General features: G+C 37.8%; 1 protein-coding gene across 1 annotated transcript; it reads left to right on the top strand.

The window, feature by feature from the left end:
* Positions 1-7,311: 7,311 nt before the first annotated feature.
* Positions 7,312-19,501, top strand: LOC107815112 (telomerase reverse transcriptase). Its single transcript, XM_016640628.2, has 13 exons — positions 7,312-7,862; positions 10,140-10,211; positions 10,561-10,626; positions 10,718-10,883; positions 11,032-11,095; positions 11,185-11,527; positions 12,843-12,969; positions 13,257-13,401; positions 14,811-14,952; positions 15,716-16,873; positions 17,623-18,182; positions 18,542-18,814; positions 19,046-19,501. The coding sequence occupies exons 1-13, from the start codon at positions 7,566-7,568 to the stop codon at positions 19,317-19,319; spliced, it is 3,687 nt and encodes a 1,228-aa protein (XP_016496114.2). The 5' UTR covers positions 7,312-7,565; the 3' UTR covers positions 19,320-19,501.
* The last annotated feature ends 4,814 nt before the right edge of the window (positions 19,502-24,315 follow it).

The raw sequence follows: 24,315 nt of genomic DNA on the forward strand, positions 1-24,315 counted from the left end.
AAACCTGAGGTTGATTGTTCTAAACCTGGCTTACCCAAACGGACAGTTTGAGCCGAAGCGGGGGCAACGTACCGGGAGCACGAAAGTCTGCCCGGCCTAGTTACTTGTCCCAACTCCGTCTTATTTGGTATGACTTTAATAGAAAGGTGGGTCACGCGCATGTGTACACCATAAATTCAGAAGACTCAGAAAGAAGGGGGTTTCGTAACAATTGTATATATTCATAATTCAAATAATATTAAAGCGGTAAAAGCATCATTTAGCACATTAGGCATATATCGTGTAAAAAATCAGATAATAAATAAAGCCAACTATAACAATTATTCTAAGCTCGAATTCTTAACCCTGAACCAGTGGTTCTGGGTGTAAATGATCCCCAGCAGAGTCGCCAGAGCTGTCACACCTCCCTTTTCCGCACCCGCGAGGGCGCAGGGGAGTTTTTCCAATTAAAGGACAATCGAAACGGGATTTATTTGTTTATTACAGAGTCGCCACTTGGGAGATTTAGGGTGTCCCAAGTCAACAATTTTAATCCCGAATCGAGGAAAAAAATGACTCCATATTACAGTCTGCGTACCAGAAATCCGGATAAGGAATTCTGTTAACCCGGGAGAAGGTGTTAGGCATTCCCGAGTTCCGTGGTTCTAGCACGGTCGCTCAACTGTTATATTCGGCTTATTTATCTGATTTTAAATACAATTATGGACCATGTGCAGATTTTATCTTTTAACCGCTTTTATCATTCACTGTGATTTTTATAGGACTTGCAACGTCGTGAAAACATATCTCGAACCACGTTACATCAATGCACCCGTGGTTATTGACATATCTCGACTCGGTTGAGATTTGGATTTGGGTCACATAAATGTGCACCCGAATTAAGGAGAATAAATTATTAAGACGCGCCTAAAGCGACTAACGTATCGTTATTTTGAGGAAGGCCGTAAAATTTGCTAAGCGGCCTGTCCCGGATTCTAAGTATTTTAATATATATGCATTTAGAGGGCCCCGCAGCTTCTACATTTTGTTTGTCGAGGCTCGTCTCATTTTATTATTAAAAGGAATTTACAACGTCATGGAAATGCATCTCGGGCCACGCCACAATCAATGTACCCGTGAATAGAGACATCTTTCGACTCCGTTGAGATTTGGATTTGGGTCACATAAATGTGCACCCGAGTTTAAGGAGATAACATTATTAAGTACGCACTTAAAGAGACTATCGCGTTATTATTCTGGGAGGGTCGTGAGATTTGCTAAACGACCCATCCTGGAAACTGAATGCTTCGATAATACACATTTAACGAGGGCCCCGCAGCTCGTGCATTTTTATTTATTTTTGTCGAGGCTCATCTCGTTATTATTTTAAAAAAGATATCCTATAGCAACTACGTTTCTTGTCGCGTTTGTCTCTACTAATTGAAAACAGTAGATAGTCCTAATTAATTACGTGCTTGCAAGTTATCTATAACAACATTTAGAAATGCTTAAAAATCAGAAACGAGGCTGCGTGCACAGTCAGCCGAACAAATAATCACGGGCCCAAATCCAGCCCATGCGTGATGGGCCAAACCTGGGCCACTGCTTGTTCGATGCGGGCCTGCTTGGTCTGTTTTGACCTGGGCTCGACCTTCATGAGGTTGAGATTGCAAATTTTGTGTTCTTTGTCTTAACAGGTGGTTTACTAGTTATATGAGACCATTAATCAGAAAAGGAAGAACTTAGCCAATGATGTACAATTTTCATGCTTGGCATACATTACAGCATATATTACAAAGTAAACTAAGTCTGAGATGCAACCTATTTCATTGATAATATTTTCACCTATCAGCATACATATGTAAGCTACCATTTAGCTAATCTATATTGATATACACTGGGCATACAGGCTGCTTCTATTGTCAACACAGGAATGAACATTATCATACAGTACATGATATCTAATATAACAATCTATGTATGAAAATCAACTTCGGGTCTTTTCTTTTTGCATTCATGCTCAATGTTCCAATTACATTTGATAGTGCATTGGTTGTGTACCTGGTATAGAGGACAAAGAAGAAAGGACTGATCAGCTGGGCAATATGTAATAAACACAGCAACAGTAGATACACAGCAATAACACAGCAACAAACCAACAATCACAAGTGTTTTCCACAGTCCACAGACAACCAACAACAATTCCCAGAACAAAGAAAACCAGCAGATGGTCGAGCACCAAACAAGTAATCCCAGAAAAGAGTAATGAAACAACAGAAGTAACAGAGTGTTCAATGCAGCAACACCAGCAGTTCAACAATCACAAGTAGCTCAATCAGTGCAAACAACAGAACTTGGCCAAGACAGCTTGGCCAATATGAACTCTTAGGTAGCTTTCAGACAGTGTTTGGTTACAGTATTTACTGGAAATTTCCTTATGTTTTCAGTTTTCTTTAAACTCACAAGACCTCTCTCAAGACTAAAAATTCCAGCCCTTTTTAAGTTCTGAAATGGCCTATTTATAAGCCAAACGACCAGTGCAGCTAAGCTGCCTGGATCCTCCCACTTGCAGACTGCCCATACTCTTTAAACTCATGCTTAAGCATCTTTTGATGCCAGCCCTTTTTGCTCCCCACGCCTGGCTTTTCTTTAATCAAGAGTTATGGGTTCATTTAAGTATTTATTTTAAACCCCATACTCTTGTGTCTTGTTCCCCATTGGTATTAGTTTAATCCCAAATTAGTACCCTACTTGTCAGCTTATTTAAAAGCCTTTTCTGTTCTTTTCAAACCCCAGACTACCCATGTTAAACCCTGCTTATTACTGCCTTGCCCCTTGCAGCATCAGGGCATTCTAAACTCATGAAAGTTCAAATTCAGGACTGCCCTGGACTGAACCTTTTCAGTCATTTTTGCAATGCAAACAAACTCATTTCAGACAATGCTGGGCATTCAGTCAGTGACAAGGTTCAATTAGTCATGTGAAATTATTAGCTTATTCGATCCATTAGTTATAGAAAACTAATCGACGACGTTTATCGAGTCGACTATACTAATTATAACAGGTAATAATCAGTCGTCCAAATAAACAAACACATACAGGGACCTAAAGGCATCAAACAACTTTTGTTCAATTATTGGGAACCTATATGAATCATTTATGCGACGACTCATCTAATCGAACATGTATATCACAAAATACGTTCAAAACATACACAGAAGACAATCGACCAAATAAAAGGTCTTTACAAGGATGGAAGAAATTAAGAAAAGTATCAGAAAATACCGAACAAACGCAACAGAACATGCTAACAGACTTATCCACACACAAACAGAAAAGGAAAACTTACTAGAAAATTTCAAAACAGGCCGACCCCAGTCCGGATTAGATTTGACCATTTGAGGCCAAACAAACTCTAACCAGGGTGTTCTCAACCGAGAACACCTTGGTTAAGGTCTATTAGACCTCAAACCCTCTATGAAGCAGGTCGGATTCCTCAGGCTCTTGTGTTCTAAGGTTCAGATTCTCAGATTTGATTTTTTAGAAGTTGTGGGTAGATTTGGACCAAACCAAGCTTGGTTTGGTCACGAGGAGGGTCAGGGGAGTGTCTGGTATGAAGATGGGGTGGTTTGGCATAGATCGAGTTTTGTCTCGAATCTTCAAATCCAGATTCGAGACGATGGGAGGTGATTTGAGGCTAGGGAGTAACGGATCCATGTTCAGGAGAGCGAGGGGGTCTTAGGGTGTTCAGGAGGTGGTCACCGGCGTTCATGCCGCCGGGTTCTGGTGAAAGGGAACCTAGGGCGGCTGCTAGGGTTTGGGGTTTCAGGGCTTGGGGAAGGAGACGAGTGAAGGGTGGGGTTCGGATAAGGGGCGTGGGGTGTGAGGGAAAGCTTATATACGGAGTGGGGGATTGGACCTGAGCCGTTAGATCAGATGATCTCAACGGCTTGGATCTGATGGTGAGAAATGAGACGGGGTCGTTTGATATTTAAACGGGGTCGTTTGGTTTAAGTGAGGGGCTGGGCTGAACCGGTTATTGGGCCGGGTTATGTTAAATGGATCTGGGGGTGTAATCCTGGCCGTCGATCCACTCGAGATCAACGGCCCAGCTTAGACGGGACAGAACGACGCCGTTTGGACCGTGTCCGGGCAGCCTGTGTTTGGGCTATTTTTGGGCCTTAAAATTTTGAAACAAATAGGCCCAATCCGATTTTCTAAATAATTTGCACTCTTTTTCTTTGTTTTCTAATTTTAAAAATCAACTAAATTAAAATGAGTTTAAAACACACATTAATCAACACTTAACACAATCATCACACACGTATTACAAATTCTTTAAATGATTAAATCACATCCTAAAAAAAAGACGCATATTTTGTGAATTTTCTTTTAATGACTGAACTATGACATACATATTTTGTATTTTACTTGACAAGATAAAAATGAAAAATGGACAGAACCAACGAGCGACTACCAGCATATATCACGTAAAATCAAAAATTGTACAACGAGGAATCAATGATTGTATTTTGGAGTGATTGTCCGTGGAGCAAAAATCACGTGCTTACACCAACTACTTCTTCTTCTAGTTCTCAATCATCTAAAAGAACTGCAGGAGTAAGAGTACTTACTTCTTGGACCGAGTTCAGGGGTTCTCAAGGTTGTACCACTAGTGATTGTTCACAACTAAATGAGTTTGAAGTTTATTTGTCACAGGGACTTGAGCAGGAGAATCCCGATGGCTCATTTAATCTTTTGGAATGGTGGAAGGGCAAAGAAAAACACTTTCCGGTCCTTTCAAGGATGGACCGAGACATTTTAACCATTCAAGCTTCAACAGTGGCGTCAGAGAGTGCTTTCAGTCAAGCAAGACTACAACTCGGTGATTATAGAGCGTCTATGAGGGAGAGCTTGGAAAAATTAGTACTTTTCAGAGATTGAATCCATTCGGAACGAAGAAATTTTGGACTTGCTGAATCACAACCAGAGGTAGACGAAGCTTACAAAGAAATGCTAGCTGAACTTGCGGAGGAAGCAGCTTCGCCCGGAAGTGGTGATGAACAAGCTTCTTTTCCACCACCACCAACGGAACCTCCGCTGAACCTTGATGGATTTATGAAATTTGTAAGAGATACCATGTAAACTTAATATGTAACTTGTATTTTGGCACATCTTGATTAATTTCTTTTTCTTCTCAATGGTGGTATTAGCACCTTGTTGTGCTCATCACATTGGTTGTGCTCATTTCATTGGGGGGTGGAAGCTAAGAAAGATTGGGCCATGTTTTCTTAATGTTATAATAATAAAATTTATAACGCATTCCTTTGAATATCTTTTTACAATATTTGTGTTTTAAATTTGAATTGTAAACAATTATATACAATTAGTTACAAGAAAATGCCTTAGATATAAAATTTAAACAAATATATATATAGCCCCACATATATATAATATATATAAGCTATATAGATAGTATAATATATATATATATATATATATATAATAAAATTTATATATATATATATATATAAAGTAGATATAGATATAGTATATAGAATATATATAAACTATATAATTTACAAGAAATTACCTTAGATAAAAAAAAATAGCCAAGGCTCGTTTCTTCTTTATTTTAACAGTACAACACAAACACAAACGCAAACGTAGAAATTTAACATAACTTAAATTCAGTACAACTAATGAAAACACATGACACGGGAAACATAAAGATACACTACTACGCTCAACACGTACATGTCATTGTTTAGTCACGACCGCCTAGTATTCTCTACTCCAACAACTTAAATTTGTCTTTCAGCTTATTTTTTTCGTCTTCCACCTCTTTGAGTTTCTCCTTCAACTCCGCAACTTCTCATTTGGATTGTTGCTCTCTTTCCCACTGCTTCAAACACAAACAATGAAGATATTGCAACTTTTCTTTGTAGTATTCCTGCTGACAAGGTTCATCAATCCATACCTCAAAATTGCAAACAGGTTCGTCGGGAACCCTATAAAACTTGTTCATACACGCCCAGTAGTGGCGTCCAGCTTCACCATCATCCCAACTGTCTTGCATCATGCATTTTTTGCCTCACTCGCACCTTGACACATAAAGAGGTTCAGACATTTATTAAAGTGTAAAAAAAAACCTTGCTTTTATGGAAATATTTGCTATTAGTTATTGTTAAGCGCAAAACATAACTAGAATGTGCCCGCTATTTATAGACAAGACAACACACAAAACGTAGTATTGTACCGCGCTATACATATTTACTTTTTCTGAAATGAAACAACTTTTCCGCAGTTGGTCAACTTTCCAGACCGACAGGACAACACACAAAAGTAGTATTGTACCGCGCTATGCATATTCACTTTTTCTGAATCGAAACAACTTTTCCGCAGTCGGTCAGCTTTTCAGACCGACAAGACAACACACAAAAAGTAGTATTGTACCGCGCTATACATATTCACTTTTTCTGAAACGAAACAGCTTTTCCGCAGTCGGTCAGCTTTTCAGACCGACAAGACAACACACAATCTCTCTCTCTCTCTCTCTCTATCTCTCTCTCTCTATATATATATATACACGTCTTAATATAGCTAATGTTATATCGAAATTTGAATATAGCTTATATAACTATATACTATACTACTATATATACAATCTTATATAAGGCAATATACTATATAAGGCAATTTCTTGTAAATTATCTAAATTATATATATATATATATATATTATAGATATAGATATAGTATATATAATATATATAAGCTATATAATTTACAAGAAATTGCCTTAGATAATTTTTTTTTAAAAAAAATAGTCGCGCAACCCACATATATATATATATATATATATATATATATATATATATATATATATATATAATATATATAAGTTATATAACTTACAAGAAATTGCCTTAGATAATTCTTTTAAAAAAAGCCAGGTCCACACATATATATACACATATAAGCCATGTATATATATATTATAGATATAGATATAGTATATATAATATATATAAGCTATATAATTTACAAGAAATTGTCTTAGATAAATATTTTTTAAAAAAAATAATCAAGGCCCATTTAGGCCCGGACCCGACCCACATAGCCCGGGACCATTACTACACGATCCCGGTCTGGTTACACCCAAAAGCCCATAAAACCCCGGTTCGTTTAAGCTCGACCCACAAAGACTCGATCCGTTTAAGCCCGGCCCACGAAGCCCGGGCCCGGACCGAATGCCAGCCTTAGCTCGGCCAAACAAACTATTAACAAGGGAGTTTAAAGGGATCACATTACAGCCACAATCTTAACAGTTAACACCATGCAAATGTGAATTCAGAATCCAGTTTAACTTCGGGAAACAGAATTATCGGGAGGGAACAAAAGAAAAGTCGATTTTTCAATACTGTCGACTTTTACCCCCTTTTACCCCAATAACCATTGGGTAAAAGAAACGACTTCCCAAAAATTTTAAAAACTTACTGCAGCTTTAATTTTCACTCACAAGGCACAATCCTCTCTTCCTCCTTAACACACCTGTCTCCGTTCGATCCCACTCGCCTTCCGACGATGTCGACGAAGAGACCGAGAGTTCCACCGGTTCTATGGAGGTTGTTCCATAACCGTGCACGTACTCTAGGACATACAATTTTATCTCTAGTTCCTTCAAAAACGTCGACGAATTGCCTCTGCAAGGGTCGCCAGTGCCTCGGATGCGTCGGCGAAAATGGCGCCACGTCATTTCTGATCAGGGAAAAGGATTCAGATGATTATCGGAAGCTTCTCAACAAATGCTTCGTTGTCCTCTCCGACAGCACGCCTCCTCTCCACGTGTACGATCCTCACTGCCGCTGGTCCCACCTTGAGGTATCCGTTCTTTTTATATCAGTTTTAATGTGATTGTTGTTGTGAAAAGTATGCATTTGGAAACAAAATTAAGAATAGAAGGAAGTCGGACTTTGTCGGGAAAATTTGGATATTCAATTTTTTTGGCGGGAAACTGTTCCTCTTTGTTAGTTTTTCTTTTTCTTTTTTAGGTATAATATTATGTGGTTGTTCCTTGCTGTTATAATTGTTCTGAAACAATGTTTTAGCTACTTCGTTCTTCATTATTCTTTGTTTTCTGAGCTGAAATTTTGATAAGATCTCTGTCAGTTGAGTGTTTATTTGAAATGATTCTCTAGAAAACATATGGAATAGTAGATACTATAAGGTGAAAATATTATGTTTAAATATAAATAAAGTAAAAAGCAACATGGTTGACACACGAAAAGCAAAATATGATGATCTTCTCGGCTGAGTATAACCCTGTGAAGTGATTAGAAATGGCTGAAATGTACAGTTAAACTTAGATCTGCTGGTTTGCTTACTAGAGGCTAACTGATTAACAGAGCTCGAATGCTAGAGTTGTGTTGCATATTACATTTAGAGTGACAAAATCAGCAGAACCCTGATAGTATGGTTTTTGCAGGGTGGTTCATGTGTTCGGTCTCACAAATAGCTAGTACTCAGCATTTACGTGATGATCCAATGTTATTGTTTCAGCAGTTTAATGGGGATAACATTCATGTATATGCATATCTAGCCTTAAGATCAGTTCCTTCCTAGGATCATTTCATCCTTGTGCTTGGACTAACTACATTCATGTTTTTCCTCTACCCAAATAAGCGCAAAAGTTCCTTTTGTTAGTATATTACTAAGATGATTCTCGTTTACATTATAGACGAATCTTTTATCTGATTACAACATTAATTGATTCTTGAAGTTGAACCAGTTTCAATGTCAGATGGTGCAGCTGTTTGCCACTTTTATGTTGGCAAATGGAAGAATATGGACTGTAGAATGACAGCCCCTGGAAAAAAAATCAGTTTGACATGCTAAATATGAATGCACTCTGCAACAGTTTCAAATAGTTTTATGCTGAAAGTTGTGACTGTTGGTGCATATTTATGGGTGCGTTTGATTGTTTGGTCTTTTCCCTTTTTGTTTTTTTCATGCATATAAAAATCTTTCCACAAAAAAATCATTCATGTATAGAGGTTTTCTGATGTTTAAAAATATTATGATACACTTGGCTTGTATCTATTAGAATTCTTCTTGCCGCCTGATGCATTGGTCATTCAACTGGGGAGAACATGTGGCCCATAGTTCAAAGTTCAAGAGCCAATTGAAATAATAGATATCTAAGGAGGAAGCTTTAGAGACATCTCAAATGTTGCGCTTTTTTCCAAGTCCTTGACAAAGTTAACATTGTGTGATCTATGTCAACTCGCTAGGTTCTTAACAAGTTTAGACAGGTGTAATTTCTAAGAGATGGATCCGATAGAAGGCCTCAAACCTTGAAATCTTGCCTTGAAAAACAAACTATATGGATGTGAAAAACAGGAGTTACTGCAATAAAATTTTTCCATGTCTGCCATACACTTGTTGCATCCTATACTTTGATGTGTACGCATGTTTCTTTTTCTTTCAATTTTTTTTTGTATTTGACCTATGATTAGCACCTGCGTGGGACTGCACTTGTGCAGTATGTAGGCATCAATTATATCATAATGTGTATATACAGCCTTAAAAGGATACTCTAGACTGAAATGCACTAAAACTTTCTTAATTCCTAGATTCATATTGATGCTTATATCTTCGAATATGGTTCCCATGATATGCATGAATTAATATGGGATAAGTTACTTTATGGTGCAAGGGTGCAGAATATGCTATGTTGGTAATTCATATTGTTTTTGGAACATGCTATCTATTTGATTAATGCTTCAATTAGCTCATCTTAACGTATATTTTTACCAATCAAATAAAACAAATTAGCTCATCTTAACATGAAGACCTGGAACTCTTCATCCATGTGACATTTGTTTGAAGATGATTAGTAGTTTGTAAATAATATTGATGACAACTCTATAATTGTATGATGCTTAAAGTGTTAGTATCATTGTGATATCCTTCTTTGCATTTAAGATCTCTCAATTTTTGTATTTCAATATTGCTACTCTAGTAGACTGGTAGGAATTCTAGATATACTGCAATAGAAACAACTGTATAGTACCATAAATTTAACTTGAACTATATTAAAGATATCATTCTTTTTGTTTGAATTCAGATTGATAATCTTTTACATGCTTGCTATTTCAGCTTGTTAGGAGGACAATAGAAATGACAATAATCGAGCAACCCAACAACGTTATATGTTCTGGTTATGATAAGGTGACAGCAGTGTGTTTTTTCAAGCTGATTATCTTTGTCTGCATTTTTCATTTCTACAATACAAATTAAGTTCCCAATCCCAAGATTGCAGCTCTGCTTTCTTAATTGAGGTTTAGTCAAAAAGGATCTGTTTAAGTTAGTTTGAATTCATTTAAAAAAGGGGAGGAGCCAGGTAAGTAAACAAGCTGCATAAAGAATATTTCTGTAAAGATAGTCTGTAATGATTATTATGCCTTTTCTCCCCTTCAAGGTGGCAGTGATTTGTAATCTGATTTCAACTGTTCTTCTATTATTTCCTAATTTCTTTTGCCTGATGATTACTTTAAAGCTGTTTTTTCGTATCTGATAGATGAGCCGCTTCAGTGACATAGTAGAACTTTTGACATCACCAGCATGGAGCCTTCTCCTTAAAAGGGTGTGTAAAATATTGGCTTCTCGGGTGTACTCTTATATTTTCATGTGTTGCGGTAGGCAAGTAAACTTTAATGTACTTTGACAACCTGCAGATTGGGGATGTTCTCATGGTTTATTTACTAAAGAACACTTCAATATTTTTTCGACTCCCTCGAAACAAACACCGTCAGGTGGCTGGAGTTCCCATCTGTGACTTACGCCGAAAATCTCTCCTGCATGTATCTGCCACTACCTATAAGCCTTCATTACTTCATCCTGGTAACTAGTTTCAGAAACTTGTTCTTTTGAGAGGCTTTGAATTTGATTAAGTTCCAATTTCTCTTCATATATGCTCAACATACTTCATTGTAGTAGATCTGAGTGCGACATTGTTTGAATTATTGTGAAAGTTTATTGCTACTCCCAGAATCTAGGAAAAAGAGAAGTGTAGATGAAGTTTACTCATCAATGAGGAAAAAGATGTGCATTAGGTTTGTGTCCTGACGTCGTTACTGTAAACTCTGCTAGCTGGATTGGCTGCAATTGTAGGGATTATATTTTCCATGCCCTGTTGCTGCAGGAAAAATTGTGCTGCGGAGAAGTTATCGACAGAAACTACAAAATCTGCTTCTGGTGACGTGCTTCCATCTAGGGAAGGCCAATTTTACTCAATTACACATACTTCCTTGTGTGGAAAGCGTAAAAGACAGTTTAAATGGCAGCGTCAGAGGAAGCGTAAGCAGTTGAAGGCTCAAGAAAAATATTCCTTAATCCCTTGTATGAATTCCAACACTAAGGACAACTGGCCGGGAGACCAGAATTGTGATTCCTTAATCTCTTGTATGAATTCCAACACTAAGGACAACTGGCCGGGAGACCAGAATTGTGATGTAAGCTCAAATTCAGTGCTTCTTCTTGAAAAGGTGATTTGCGAAACTTACACTGCCTTTATCAACTTTGATCCTATAGTCTAGCTTGTGGTCTTCTTCGCCCACCCAATGGCCCTGTTTCCATCTGATGCATATGCTAATAAAGAAATCACCAACTGGTAAAATGCCTCAGAATGTTGCAGGTGAAGGTTTTCAATCATAAAATAATTAAATGCATTTTCAGTTTCTTCTAGCAAAAGAATGGACTTTTATGTCAAGATGAGAGGCACTGGGATGATTCAATCCTACTTATTTTTGGGATGCAAAATGGTGTGTACTGGAATGGGTAATCCTTAAGCCCATTTTATCCAAGGGACCAACATTGTTAAGGCTAGTGAATAACTTACTAGTGTTAATTGGTTCTGACTAAACTTCATAGTCTCATACAGTTTTATTACTTTGTAAATTTACCTTGCATAATTTCTCAAAATAAATGAGAACTGTGCAAAATTAGATTTATTCAATTTTATAATACATGAGCATTTTGATAATTGTGTCTCACTGTCTTATCTGAATATTTATTCGGAACTAACCAAACATATGATAGGATTATTTAGAGGACCATGCCATTGTCCAGACTCCTGAGTTGGATCCCATGTTAACTAAACACAGATGGATGTTATTTAAGAGTTCTTTATCTGGGGAGGTTCTTTTGAGATGACTTATCCTCCTTTATGCAGTCTGAAAACAAACAAGCACATAAAGGATAATAGAAATCAAAAAGCAACTTTGTAAAAGAATATAATGGTTTGTATCCCTTACCATGACCAATTGGGGTTAAAATTGCATGCTTATGTTTCCAAATTTTGTAAACTGTTTAATGTGAAAGCTGGCAAAAGGCCCTCAAAATTGAAATTCAGCTTACACCTAAACAAGTCTGCTTAGCGCAATCCTTAAGGATCTTCCCTGTCATTGTCAGTCTTACCACACATGTTGCATCTAGGAAATGAACAACTGCTTTTTGTTCTAAGGGCTAAAGGTGAGAACATGGAGAAGAATGCTAATAGAAGATGAAAAATGAACAAGAACAAAAAAAGAAATAAGGTATTGATTTGTCAGAAAAAAAGAAGAAGAAATAAGGTACTCAAAAGTGTAACAATCGTAACTAGTGCTGATGTTATGCAAGAGTACTTTCCTAGTGGAAGTAACTTCTACTGGGTTGGGCTTTTCCTTATCAGTAGATTCAGAATTCTTTAACTTCTCAAGGAAGAGGCTCGAAAGTGCTGTGAATGTTTTCACAAATAATTCAGCTATACATACATCTACATATTTTGGATTAGTAAAATGTTTGTGTTTTTCTTGTCAACAGAAAAATACTTGGTGCTCTTGTTGTTTGGTCTTTCAAACAATCCCAGAGGTCAAAAAGGAAGTTCAAATCAACAGGCAAACCATCTTCTACAAGTTGGAAAGTTTTCCTTCAGTGTTCCCATCCAAGCGTATCCTTCTACTTTGTCCCCATCCTAATCTTGCTTGGCATTATGGTTCACTTTCATTGCTAATATCAATATTAAGAAAGGACTGGAGTTCCTCTTTTATTCATAAACGTTTTGCAACCTTTTGCCACTTAGATTTCACTCCCTTTTGGTTTAGAGAGGAGTTTACTGCTCCCTTATTTCCTAGCCAATCCAGGAAAATGGAAGAACTAAAATAGAAACGGACTGTTGTTGGCTTCTGCATCACCACCTTTGGAGGAAACTTTGTTGACAAACTCAAGAATACTCAGACATCTTGAATTCGCTGAAGCCAGACTCTTCTGGAGCAAATAGACTCTTCAAGGAAATTTTTAGATCTCTTGGTGTAAATGTCACTACTCAGATAGCTTCTTGCACGCACAGCAGCAACTGTACTTTTATCAGATCCACTTGTCTGTAAGCAACAGTTTTCCTTTGTTCTTAGTTGATCATCTTTGAAGTTTCTTACCCAAGGATGATTATCTCATGTGGTTACTTTGGTCGTTCCTCATGTACTTAAGGCATGCCTCTAAGATGAAGATAATCCATTTCAAATATACTCTGAAAAATATGTTTTGAAATTGCAAATCTCCACTTTCTTTTTCTCTCAGGCAGTCTAAATTTTCTGAAATCAGGATTTTCCCCCTTCTCCTGTTTCCATATTCTTAGTGTGTTCGAGCATTAAGTATCTGCACTTAAGGGACTAGTGAATAATTAGCATGAATTCGGAATTATTATGGATGGCCGACATAAACATAATTACTGGTCAGATAAAGATATATACTGTTATGAAGCTTGACAAAGTAGTCAAACATTGGGTTGTTTGCCAAGAAAGTGGTAGAATCAAGTTGTAGAAGCTGCTCTTTTGTAATTTGTTTCTTGAAAGAGAAAGTCTAGCACGTATATTGGTCTCGCCTGAGAGATTCCAGATCTTTGATATAATGTTGTTTGACTTGTACACAAGTAAATGGTAATGTTGTAGGAGCTCAAAGTGTATTTAGATATATAGAGGGTTGCTGGGACTAGTTTATCAGAAAATTCTTGTCAATAATTTTGTATTATCAATGCGTTGTCACCATTAGTTCACATTTGATTGGGTTATTTGACAGCTTTCCTTCTGCTAGTGTCCTGGAGCTGGGTTGCCGGGACTAGTTTGTCAGAAATTTCTTGTCTATAATATTGTATTGTCAATGCGTTGTCACCATTAGTTCACATTTGATTGGGTTATTTGAGAGCTTGCTGCTGCTAATGTCCCGGAGCTTGCTACCTCCCACCTGCACAAATATCGAGTAACTCTATCCACCAAAGCTTGGACATATGAGAAGATATCACCTACTGCTTTTGTCTATTTTGGAATTTGAATTTGAGACCTCATGGTTCTCAACCCACTTCATTGCCCACTAAGCCACATCCTTGGGTGCGTCGTGAAGCTTTACAATTCTCATTCTGTTGACTTCATTTTGTTCATTTTAGGCCCCTTAAATCTTTGATTGACTTCAATTTGCTAATTCTTTAACTGAAGTAACCATTGGATGGGTTTTCTTGTTTCGACTCTCTCAAATTCACTTTCGGATGATTTGCCATGCTCTGCGCTATTATCTCTACTTTCTTTTCGCTGTGAAAGTGGGGACGACTTAGTTGTTTATCCTTCAAAAATTGATCATGGTACATGTCTTGCACTAATTTTTTTGTTCATTCGGCATTGTATTTTTTTGGGAAGGATTGAATTCTTAAATTTATTTTGCTTAATTCTCTTTTCTAACACTTGTTGTAAACATCTAAACCTGTTTTGCTTAGTCTCTTCTCTATCACATTTATTGACCTAGATACCATTCAATTATTAAGTTGCTGAAAACTCTCATCCGCAAAGCTCACCATTGCCAACATGTAAGGCTGTTGGAAAAGCACTGTTCTTCCACTCCATCATTGGATCAAGATACCAAAAATATTATTGCAACTATCTTGGAGGTTAGTCTTTGTTAAACTTCTTCAAGCTTCAGTTCACCCTCTTCTTGTTTCTGGTCCTTCTTAGGTATAAAAAGATTTGAAAAGAAAGAAAATTAGTCATTATTTGCCAGTACTCTCCACCATTTGAAATGCAGAGTTGTCCAAGTTAAATTGTTGACCAGGGCTTCGAACCCAAGAAGTACTAATCTTTTACTCCCTTCATTTCAATTTATGTGAACCCATTTGACTAGGCACAAAGTTTAATAAAAGAGAGAAGACTTTTGATCTTGTGGTGTAAAATGAGGCACATATATTTTGTGTGGCTATAAATCATTGTGTAAAGGTAAATTGTTTCTAAATAAGGAAAGTGGTCATTCTTTTTGGAACGGACTAAAAAGGAAATAGGTTCACATTTATTAAAACGGAGGGAGTATAAGATGTTGAGCACCTAAGATTTATCAACTAAGCCACAATTAATTATTGAAATTTTGGATATTTTCAATTTGTGAGCCATGATTTTTGCCTATTTCAATCTATTATTGCTATCTAGCAGAAGAATGTGGCTCCATATGACCTCTTCGGTACTCGGTAGTGGTATTTTATCTGACATGACCACTTGCACCTTAGTGAAAAATTGATGGATGGTCCTACTCAGTTGTCTCCCCCAGACCCCACTTAGTGGGACTTTACTTGGTCGTTGTTGTTGTTGTCCTACTCAGTTGTCTATAAATAGCATTTCCAGATATGGATATTGAAAGTGATGTTCTTAACTATTTGGGATCAGAGACACGAAACCGAAGCAAGTATACTTGCAAAAGGTTGTGCTGAAAGTGGATTAGCTCACAATGACATCGACTCCGAAAGTTGCAGCACAACTCCAGGATCACAACCCTCTCTTTTGGAGCCAACCAAGTGTTATTGTATGAAGAAGCAGGTTGTATCATTTATTTGGGCTGTTTGTCGAAGTATAGTGCCCATAAATTTACTGGGAACTCCTTCTAATTGGAGAGTTCTAACAAAGAATATTTCCAAGCTTGTTAAGCTACGAAGGTTTGAGAAGTTCACGCTCAAGCAGAGCATGAGGAAAATTAAACTATCTAGGTATCATCTACTATCAGATCAGTACTCCTTACTGAAACATAAACTACTAGAGCACTGGATATTTTGGTTCTTTTCTTCAATTGTTGTGCCACTGGTTCAAGCTAACTTTTACGTAACTGAAGCTGAGCATGAGAAACAAGATATATTTTATTATCGCAAGCCTACGTGGGAGAACATTATTTCCAAATTTGTGACTTGCTTGAGAGATCAAGGTTATCAAGAATTAAATGTTGCATCTGTCAAGAAAATAATATGGAATAGATCTTTTGGTTTCTCAAAAGTTCGACTTTGTCCAAAAGGAAAGGGGGTAAGAATGCTGGCTAACCTTAAAGCATCGGCAAAGTTGCCTGTGAATCCTCCATTGCAATCCAAAGGTCTGAGAAAAGTAGGTGTTGGTAGAAATGTTAAATGTTACAATTACAAATCTGTTAATGAAGTCCTCAAAGATTTGCACTTGGTGCTCAAACATATAGTAGTAAATGAACCAGAGAGGTTGGGTTCATCTGTATTTGACTACAATGATGCATATAAAAGGCTTCTCCCTTTCTTATCACTCCTGAAGAGCGGTTTTTCTGTCAAACCTGGAGTTTTCATCATTGTATCAGACGTTGAAAAAGCTTTTGATTCTGTAGACCAAGATAAGTTACTGAGTGTGCTGGATGATCTCAATTTGGAGGAAGAATATTTTTTAAGCAAAGTTGTTCAAGTTGTGTGCACTAAGAAATCATTACGGATACCACAAAACTGGACATTAGTGAGTAAAGAGAATGCCCCTGACTCCGCCAATGCTAGGTCTTATCTTCCCACTGGCTCATTGCATGGCATTCTTGTAAAGCAACAGGTAGGATGTTTTGAACTACTTTAGGGTAAACACATCTACATGCACATTTCATGGCCTTCTTTTGGCTCCTTTCACTTGTATGTGGTTTCTTAATTTCTTGGCACTGATGTATTTGTTTGAAGGCAAATGTACTTTTTACTAGAATGTTGTACTGCCTTAGGATTAGATCTACATGCACATTTCATAGTCTTCTCTTGGCGTCTTTCACTTACATGTGTATCTGTTTCATAATTCCTTGGCACTGATTGTATTTGTTTGAAGGCACAAATTCTTTTTACATTCCATTGTTGATGGCAACTTTGTACATATTATAATTTGCATTTACAAAATACTATTCTGCAAATGGAAGAAACACATGATGGGATGACAGAACAATCAAGGCAGTGAAAATCAACATGAAGGTTTGAAGTTAAAATAAGTCATGAAGATTGCACATTGGTATAGGTATCCAAGGTTATTAATCTATGAACTGGGTGGGGTGGGTGGACGTGGGGGGTGGGGGGTAGGTGGAGGCAGATCAACCAAAGTTCTACTCGTAGAAAGGGAAATGAATCATTCTTTCTAGGAAAAAGATCATTCTTTCTGATCTTTCAGTTTGTTTAAGGCCCCATCAACCAAGAACAAATCAGAAAATAGCAGTTTGACAAATAACTTATATCATTCAGTTAAGCATGACCTGGTATTTATGCTTTAAGAACCTTACTTACAAGAAGTGGCTATAACAAAATCTAAATTACTTAATCTTCCAGGTGCAAGGCAGAAAAGTAAGAAAAGAACAGCTTCAAAATGATATGAAGGAGCACATAAGGCGCAATGTGCTGCGGTTAGGTAGCAATTTTTTCTTGCAATCTGTTGGTATACCTCAAGGGAGTGTTTTGTCCTCTATGCTCTGCTCTTTGTATTTAGGACATCTCGAGAAGTCAGTAATATTTCCATTCCTTGACAAAGCTTGTGAACCTGCCCCTGGATTTCCTTCAGAGGGATGTTTTCTCGATGATACAGCTTCAGGATATGCTCACCTCGTAATGTGTAAACCTAGCTATCTGTTACTTAGATTTATTGATGACTTGCTTTTCATCTCAACCTCAAAGGAACAGGCTTCTAGGTTCTTCTCACGGTTGCAGAGAGGGTTTCGAGCCTACAACTGCGACATGAACAAAAAGAAATTTGGAATGAACTTTCAGATAAACACTATACCAGATCTGAGATCAGATAGATTGTATGTGGTTGAAGATGGAACCTCATTTCTTCGGTGGAGTGGACTTTTTATCAACTGCTCAACGTTGGAAATTCAGGCAGATTACACGAGGTCAGCTATCTTCCTAGTGGCAACATGGCATCACTTGAGGATTTCATATGAGCTGTTATTTTGTTTGTTCTGGTGCTTCCTAACGTTTATATCATGATAAAGGGGAGTTACTACCATGCCTAGTCGATCGAAATGGTTGTCGCAACCATCATTTTATTTAGCATACTCGGTATTAAACTGACCTTATTTGGCTATCAAGTACTCGTTAAAACTTGTTAACTTAATGTTTAGGAAGTTTGGCAATTAGCAATGTTTCCCTCTGCATGATTGTTTGTACTCTTCTTTCTAACTGACTTTCTCAATGCTCAAGGTACTTGATTTAATCAGTAGATATCTATTGATGTGATCCTTTTTCACAGGTATTTGAATTTCCCGCTGAGTTCAACACTCACTGTGGGCTGGCTAAATAAACCAGGCCGTGACTTAAAGGTTAAGCTGTGCGGTTATCTGAGACCGAAATGCCATCCTATATTCTATGATTCTAACATAAACTCAGCAGCTGTGGTCAGACTCAACATTTATCAAGCTTTTCTTTTGTGTGCCATGAAGTTCCATTGCTACATCTTTGATTTATCAAGCATATGTAGATTCAGCACCAAATTTTATGCAGCTGCTTTGGGAAAATCATTGAGGTTTGAAATATTTAGTACATCATCATTGGTGCGATTTGGTGCTCTTTATACACTGGATCTACATTGGAACACAGGCACTTCAATTATTTTAAATCTTAGCTCTGCTAGAGCTCTAAATGAAAGGGATTAGGGGCAAGGGAGAGTGCATCAGTATTTACATTCTTAATCTTATTGTACTCCTGTTACTGTTGACATCATGCTGCTTTTCTTTTACTTCATTTTTCTCACTAGGTATATGACAAAGCTCATCAAGAGGAGGATGTTCTCCTTCAAAACTGGTTCAGATTTTCGTCCAATTCTCGAAGTGGGGAAAGGTGAAATCGAATGGCTTGGATTAACTGCTTATATTCGCGTTTTGAAGAGGAAACAATCAAGATATAAGGAATTGTTACGTGTATTAGATTCTAAGCTCATGGCGCTTGGTAAGCAAGAAAGTACATTATCAGTATTACAAGAAGCCACAGATGATAAGCGTTCCTCTATACTATGGAAGATTAAGTATTGACAACAGTAGGAAACATACCTGTGTTGATTAACTCTTTTGCATTCTGTCCACAGTCCTCTGATGAAAAAAGAAGGTTGTAAAATTTTTAAAGCTTCGGTCTGGAGCCTTCTAAGATGAGCTTGATATCAAAAACTATACCATGTAGTTCTCCTGATATATATTGAAAGCTATTTACACAGACTGCTATATTGGCAATGGTTAGGAATGGCACGTGGAGCGGTGCGGGGCGGGTTCTGTCTAAAACTGCACAATTTCAACCCACCCCGCCCCGCATAGGATTCAAATCCGCATCGACCCGCCCCACACTCCACCCGTGTTCACCCGCCCCGCCCACATTTATTTATTTTTAAAAAATCTCTCTTTTTTTTGTTTTTTTTTTGGTTTTTTTTTTGTATTATATAAAGACGCCACAAACATCTGCACAACATCTTAAATTTGCCACTTAAAATTTTGCATAAAGATACACTTTGTATGTTTTAGCCTAAGCATTTTGTTATATTTGCTAATCATTAATTTTCACAAAGATGATTTAAGAAACACCATCAAAATGTTATGTTCTACGTTTTTAGCTATTTCTGGTATTTCCTATTGATGAAACAAAGCAAAGTATGTAGACTTTGGTAACTTTGATAATTGACATGATACTATGTACAAATTCCTATATGTTGTCATTCTCCTATTTTTGGTACTGTTTATTAGTTCAAAAAATAAAATCCCCAACCCGCGACCCGCCCCGCATGATTTTTTTGAAAATTTAAAAACTGAATTCGCTCCGCCTCGCAACCACAAACTCTCAAACTCTCCCTGTACAACTAACACTCAAACCCGCACCGCCCCATTGCCATCCTAGCAATGGTATTTTAAAGCGATACTATTCAGATCATATACGTAATGGTCCTTGTTTGAGTTGCTCCTTGAATTCATTGTAATCACTCATTGGCTGAGCATAATCTATATGTCACAAGTAAATCTTCAAAATTAAGCAAAAGCTTAATATATCCTTTTTTGGTTGAAAAAAGCTTGCCTCTTTTTTCGTTTTGTGTTCCTATATTGTTTTATTGTGCTGTTATTTCTAACGTCGACTTCTACTCATTTTGGGCATAAAAGAATAAACCTAGGGCAATAGCTTTAAAGCTTTGAGAAGTCTACATTAAATAAAAAGAAAAAAAAAGAGAGAGAAAAAAGCTTGCGAAGTCATTAAAAGAGGCATCTAATAATTGGTTCATTTCAAAATTTACAGTCTGATTCATTTTATTGCGCAACTAAATTTTTAAATTTTTTGGTAATAACCTGTGAAATTACCATTAACAATAAAATTTGTACATCTTAGGAGCATCTAGTGTTATAGCCACCAGTGTTCTATGAACATCCAGACCTTAAAACTATCGAAGAAACATCAAACTAATTACATAGCTTTTGAACTAAAAAAATGACATCTACTTGCCGTTTTGAGTGTTGAACTAATCCTATCCTTTCTCTTATCTCCTTCTGAATCTGTACAATGACAAAACTTGTATTTACAGTTGTATTCCTGAATAGCTTCCAATTTCTACCTTGCCGTGTATAGCAAATCATCGAACCCCATTTTGCTGCCATTAACTCTTTTTTCAATCGCCTCCAATGCCTCCTCTTTATCCATTGCATGCATTGCAGCACTCATCTCTTCTGCATTGGTATTCCTGCCCAGGTCGTAAGTGCATTCCTCACTTTAGTAATCCATCTAGAATCAACAAACAGATGGTGTTGAGTTTTCCTCATTCCTTCTTTACATAAGCAGCAATTGTCATTATCCATTGGTATATTTAGCCTGTGTAATCTTTTTTTGGTAAGTAACTTCTCCTGGCTTGCAATTCAGACCATGATTCTCTGTCTTGGCAGTATTAGGGAACTCCAGATAAGATCATCTTCTTTAACTCGTATTAGGCTCCCCTTCATTGCATTATAACTCCTGGATACTGAATACACACCATTTGTAGTCAGTTGCTACTTTCTTCCATGATACCAACTTAGCATTTTTGATTTTAAAGCATTCAACTTTTTCTAATATTTCTAATACCAGCTATAGTCTGTTGGTGGACTGTGCTCCCAATGTTGTCACTTGCTTTCATATAAATTCCATTCACCCATTTGACCCACAACATGTCCTGTTTATCAGCTAACTGCCATAGCAATTTCCCTACTGATGCAATGTTCCATTCTCTGCAACTTTTTATATTAAAGCCACTATACTTTTTTGGAATACACACCTTTTTCCAAGATGCCAAGGCCATCTTTCTCTTATCCTCTGAACTCCCCCACAAGTAGTCCCTGCTCTTCCTATCAACCTCTTTTAGCACACTTTGGGTAAGATAAAAATAGCTCCCCAGAAATTGTATATTGAAACAGCACAACAGTTATGATTTATAATCTACCAACATATGACAACTGTCAGGAGTATGCATTCTTTATCCTATTAGTGATCACCACCAACTAAGTGAGTAAATATTAAGTGAGTAAGCTTTGTCTTCTTGCAAATTGGATGATATTTGAAATATGGTAAATTTACTCATTTTCCATAAGGTTCTAGATAGGTATTCCATAAGTAAGACAAACAACAAGGTGACATGGAATCACCTTGCCTAAGTCCTCTTTTTCCTTCAAAATACCTATATCCTTCACCATTGATCTTGATAGAAAACTTGGTTGATAAGACACACGTGTGACAATCCGGCCAGTCGTCTCGTGAGTTACCGCTCCGTTTTTCTCATTTCTGCTTCTTATTACTTTGTCTATCGGTTCTATATGTGATCGGGTTGGTTGACTCGGGTTCGGAAAGGATTTGGTAAGGTTTGAGACACTTAGTCTCTTTTGAGGAAGCTTAAGTTGGAAAAGTCAAACGGATGTTGACTTATGTGTTAGAGGGCTCGAATGTGAGTTTCGATGGTTCGGATAGCTCCGGGAGGTGATTTGGGACTTAGGAGCGTGATCGGAAGGTCCGGTGTAGATTTAGGCTTGAATTGGCAAAATTGGATTTTTGGCGTTTTCTGATTGATAGGTGAGATTTTGATATAGGGGTCGGAATAGAATTTCGAGAGTTGCAATAGTTCTGTTGTGTCATTTGAGATGTGTGTGAAAAATTTCAGGTCATTCGGGCGTGGTTTGGTTGGGTTGTTAATCAAAAGCGGAATTCGGAAGATTTTTGGAAACTTAGGCTTGAATCCGATGTGTTTTGGTTGATTCGATGTTGTTTGAGGTGTTTTGAAGGTTGGTATAAGTTTGAATAAGGTTATGGGGTATGTTTGTGTTTTTGGTTGATGTCCCGGGGGCCTCGGGGTGATTTCGGATGGTTGACGGAGGAGTTTGGAATTTTGGTGAAGCTGCAGATTTGCTGCTTCTGTTGTTTCTGCACCTGCGGATTGGGGACCGCAGGTGCGACGCCGCATATGCGGACGATTGGTCGCAGAAGCGGAGATAGGCTGGAAAGACTGTGACCGCAGAAGCGGTTGGTGAACCGCACCTGCGATGGCGCAGGTGCGGCTGGTGCATCGCAGATGCGATATTGGTAACTTAAGTGAAAACCGCAGAAGCGGTTCGTGGACCGCAAATGCGGTATCGCAGAAGCGGGAATTGGGCCGCAGACGCGAAATCCCTGGGCCAGAACATATAAATTGTTTCCTTCGCGATTTTTGAGCTATTCCGCCATTTCTAAGTTGGCTTTGGAGCTTTTTGGAAGATTTTGAAGAAGGATTTCAAGGGAGCTTCATTAAGGTAATGATTTTGGACCTAAAACTCGTTGCTATGGTATTATTTTACGGATTAGAGCTATAGTTAATGGAATTTAAGGGTTAAAATTGGAGAAACTAGGGCTTGGTATTGGAGACCTAGACTTGAGGATTTGAGGGATCATTTGTGGTCGGATTTTGGTACTTTTGGTATGTATGAACTCGTGGGGAGATAAGGAACCTATTAATAATTTTATCGAATTCCGAGATGTGGGTCCGGGAGTTGGGTTTTGGTAATTTCGGGATTTGTGTTGTAAATTGATTATTTTCGCTTGGGCTTCGTTCCCTTAGCATATTTCGACGGTGTGATTGTGATTTTGGATAGATTCGACGCGAGTGGAGGCCGATTCGAGGGGTAAAGGCGTCGCAGGCTAGAGTTTGGACCGGATTGAGGTGAGTAATTATTATAAATGATGTTCTGAAGATATGAAACTCCGGATTGCACATCGTTGTGCTATATTGAGGTGACACACACGCTAGATGACGAGCGTGAGGTCGTGCACTGTTGGGGATTGTGACTTAGTCCATCCCGAGTGATTGTTTTACCGCGTATTTGACTGAAAACTATTTGCTATCATCATTTTTGGGCTGAATGCCATATTTGGGCCTCGTGCCAACTATTTGAACCCTTAGGGAATTTTTATTGATATTTCCTCACTGTTTGACTTTATACTTGAACTCAGTTATGCTATATTCTACTGTTTTCATAACTTAGCCATGTTTACTTTATTTTAACACTTAATGATATTTTAAATAATATTCTAGGCTGAGCATCATGTTTTACTGTTGCCCGAGTAGCTTGTGAGATTCTGATTGAGTAAGGCCGATGGCCTATGTTGTGAGGAAATACTGATTATGATTATGAGGCCGAAAGCCTGAGATTTGTATGACACGAGGTGGCTTGTTGATATGAGGCCGAAGGCCTAGTGATGATGCCACGAGATGGCTTGATATTGCGCTTGGGTCGAAAGGGGCCCCTCCAGGAGTCTGCACACCCCCAGTGAGCGCGGGTACCCATTGTGATGTGAGATATAGCCCGAGAGGCTGGTATTGTTGACATTGTGCCGGAGGGGTAATCCTTTATGTGCTTATCTGTCTTATTTGTCTGTCACTTACCTGCTTAATAGTTAAAAAGGCATTTCATGAAGTTTGAACTGAACTAAAAATGACTTTACACATTATCACCGCTTCACTGTTTTTACTGGATTTTACTGCTTCCGTATAGCCTATAATGT

This window comes from Nicotiana tabacum, chromosome 22 (genome assembly GCF_000715075.1).
Source record: "Nicotiana tabacum cultivar K326 chromosome 22, ASM71507v2, whole genome shotgun sequence".
Taxonomy (NCBI): domain Eukaryota; kingdom Viridiplantae; phylum Streptophyta; class Magnoliopsida; order Solanales; family Solanaceae; genus Nicotiana; species Nicotiana tabacum.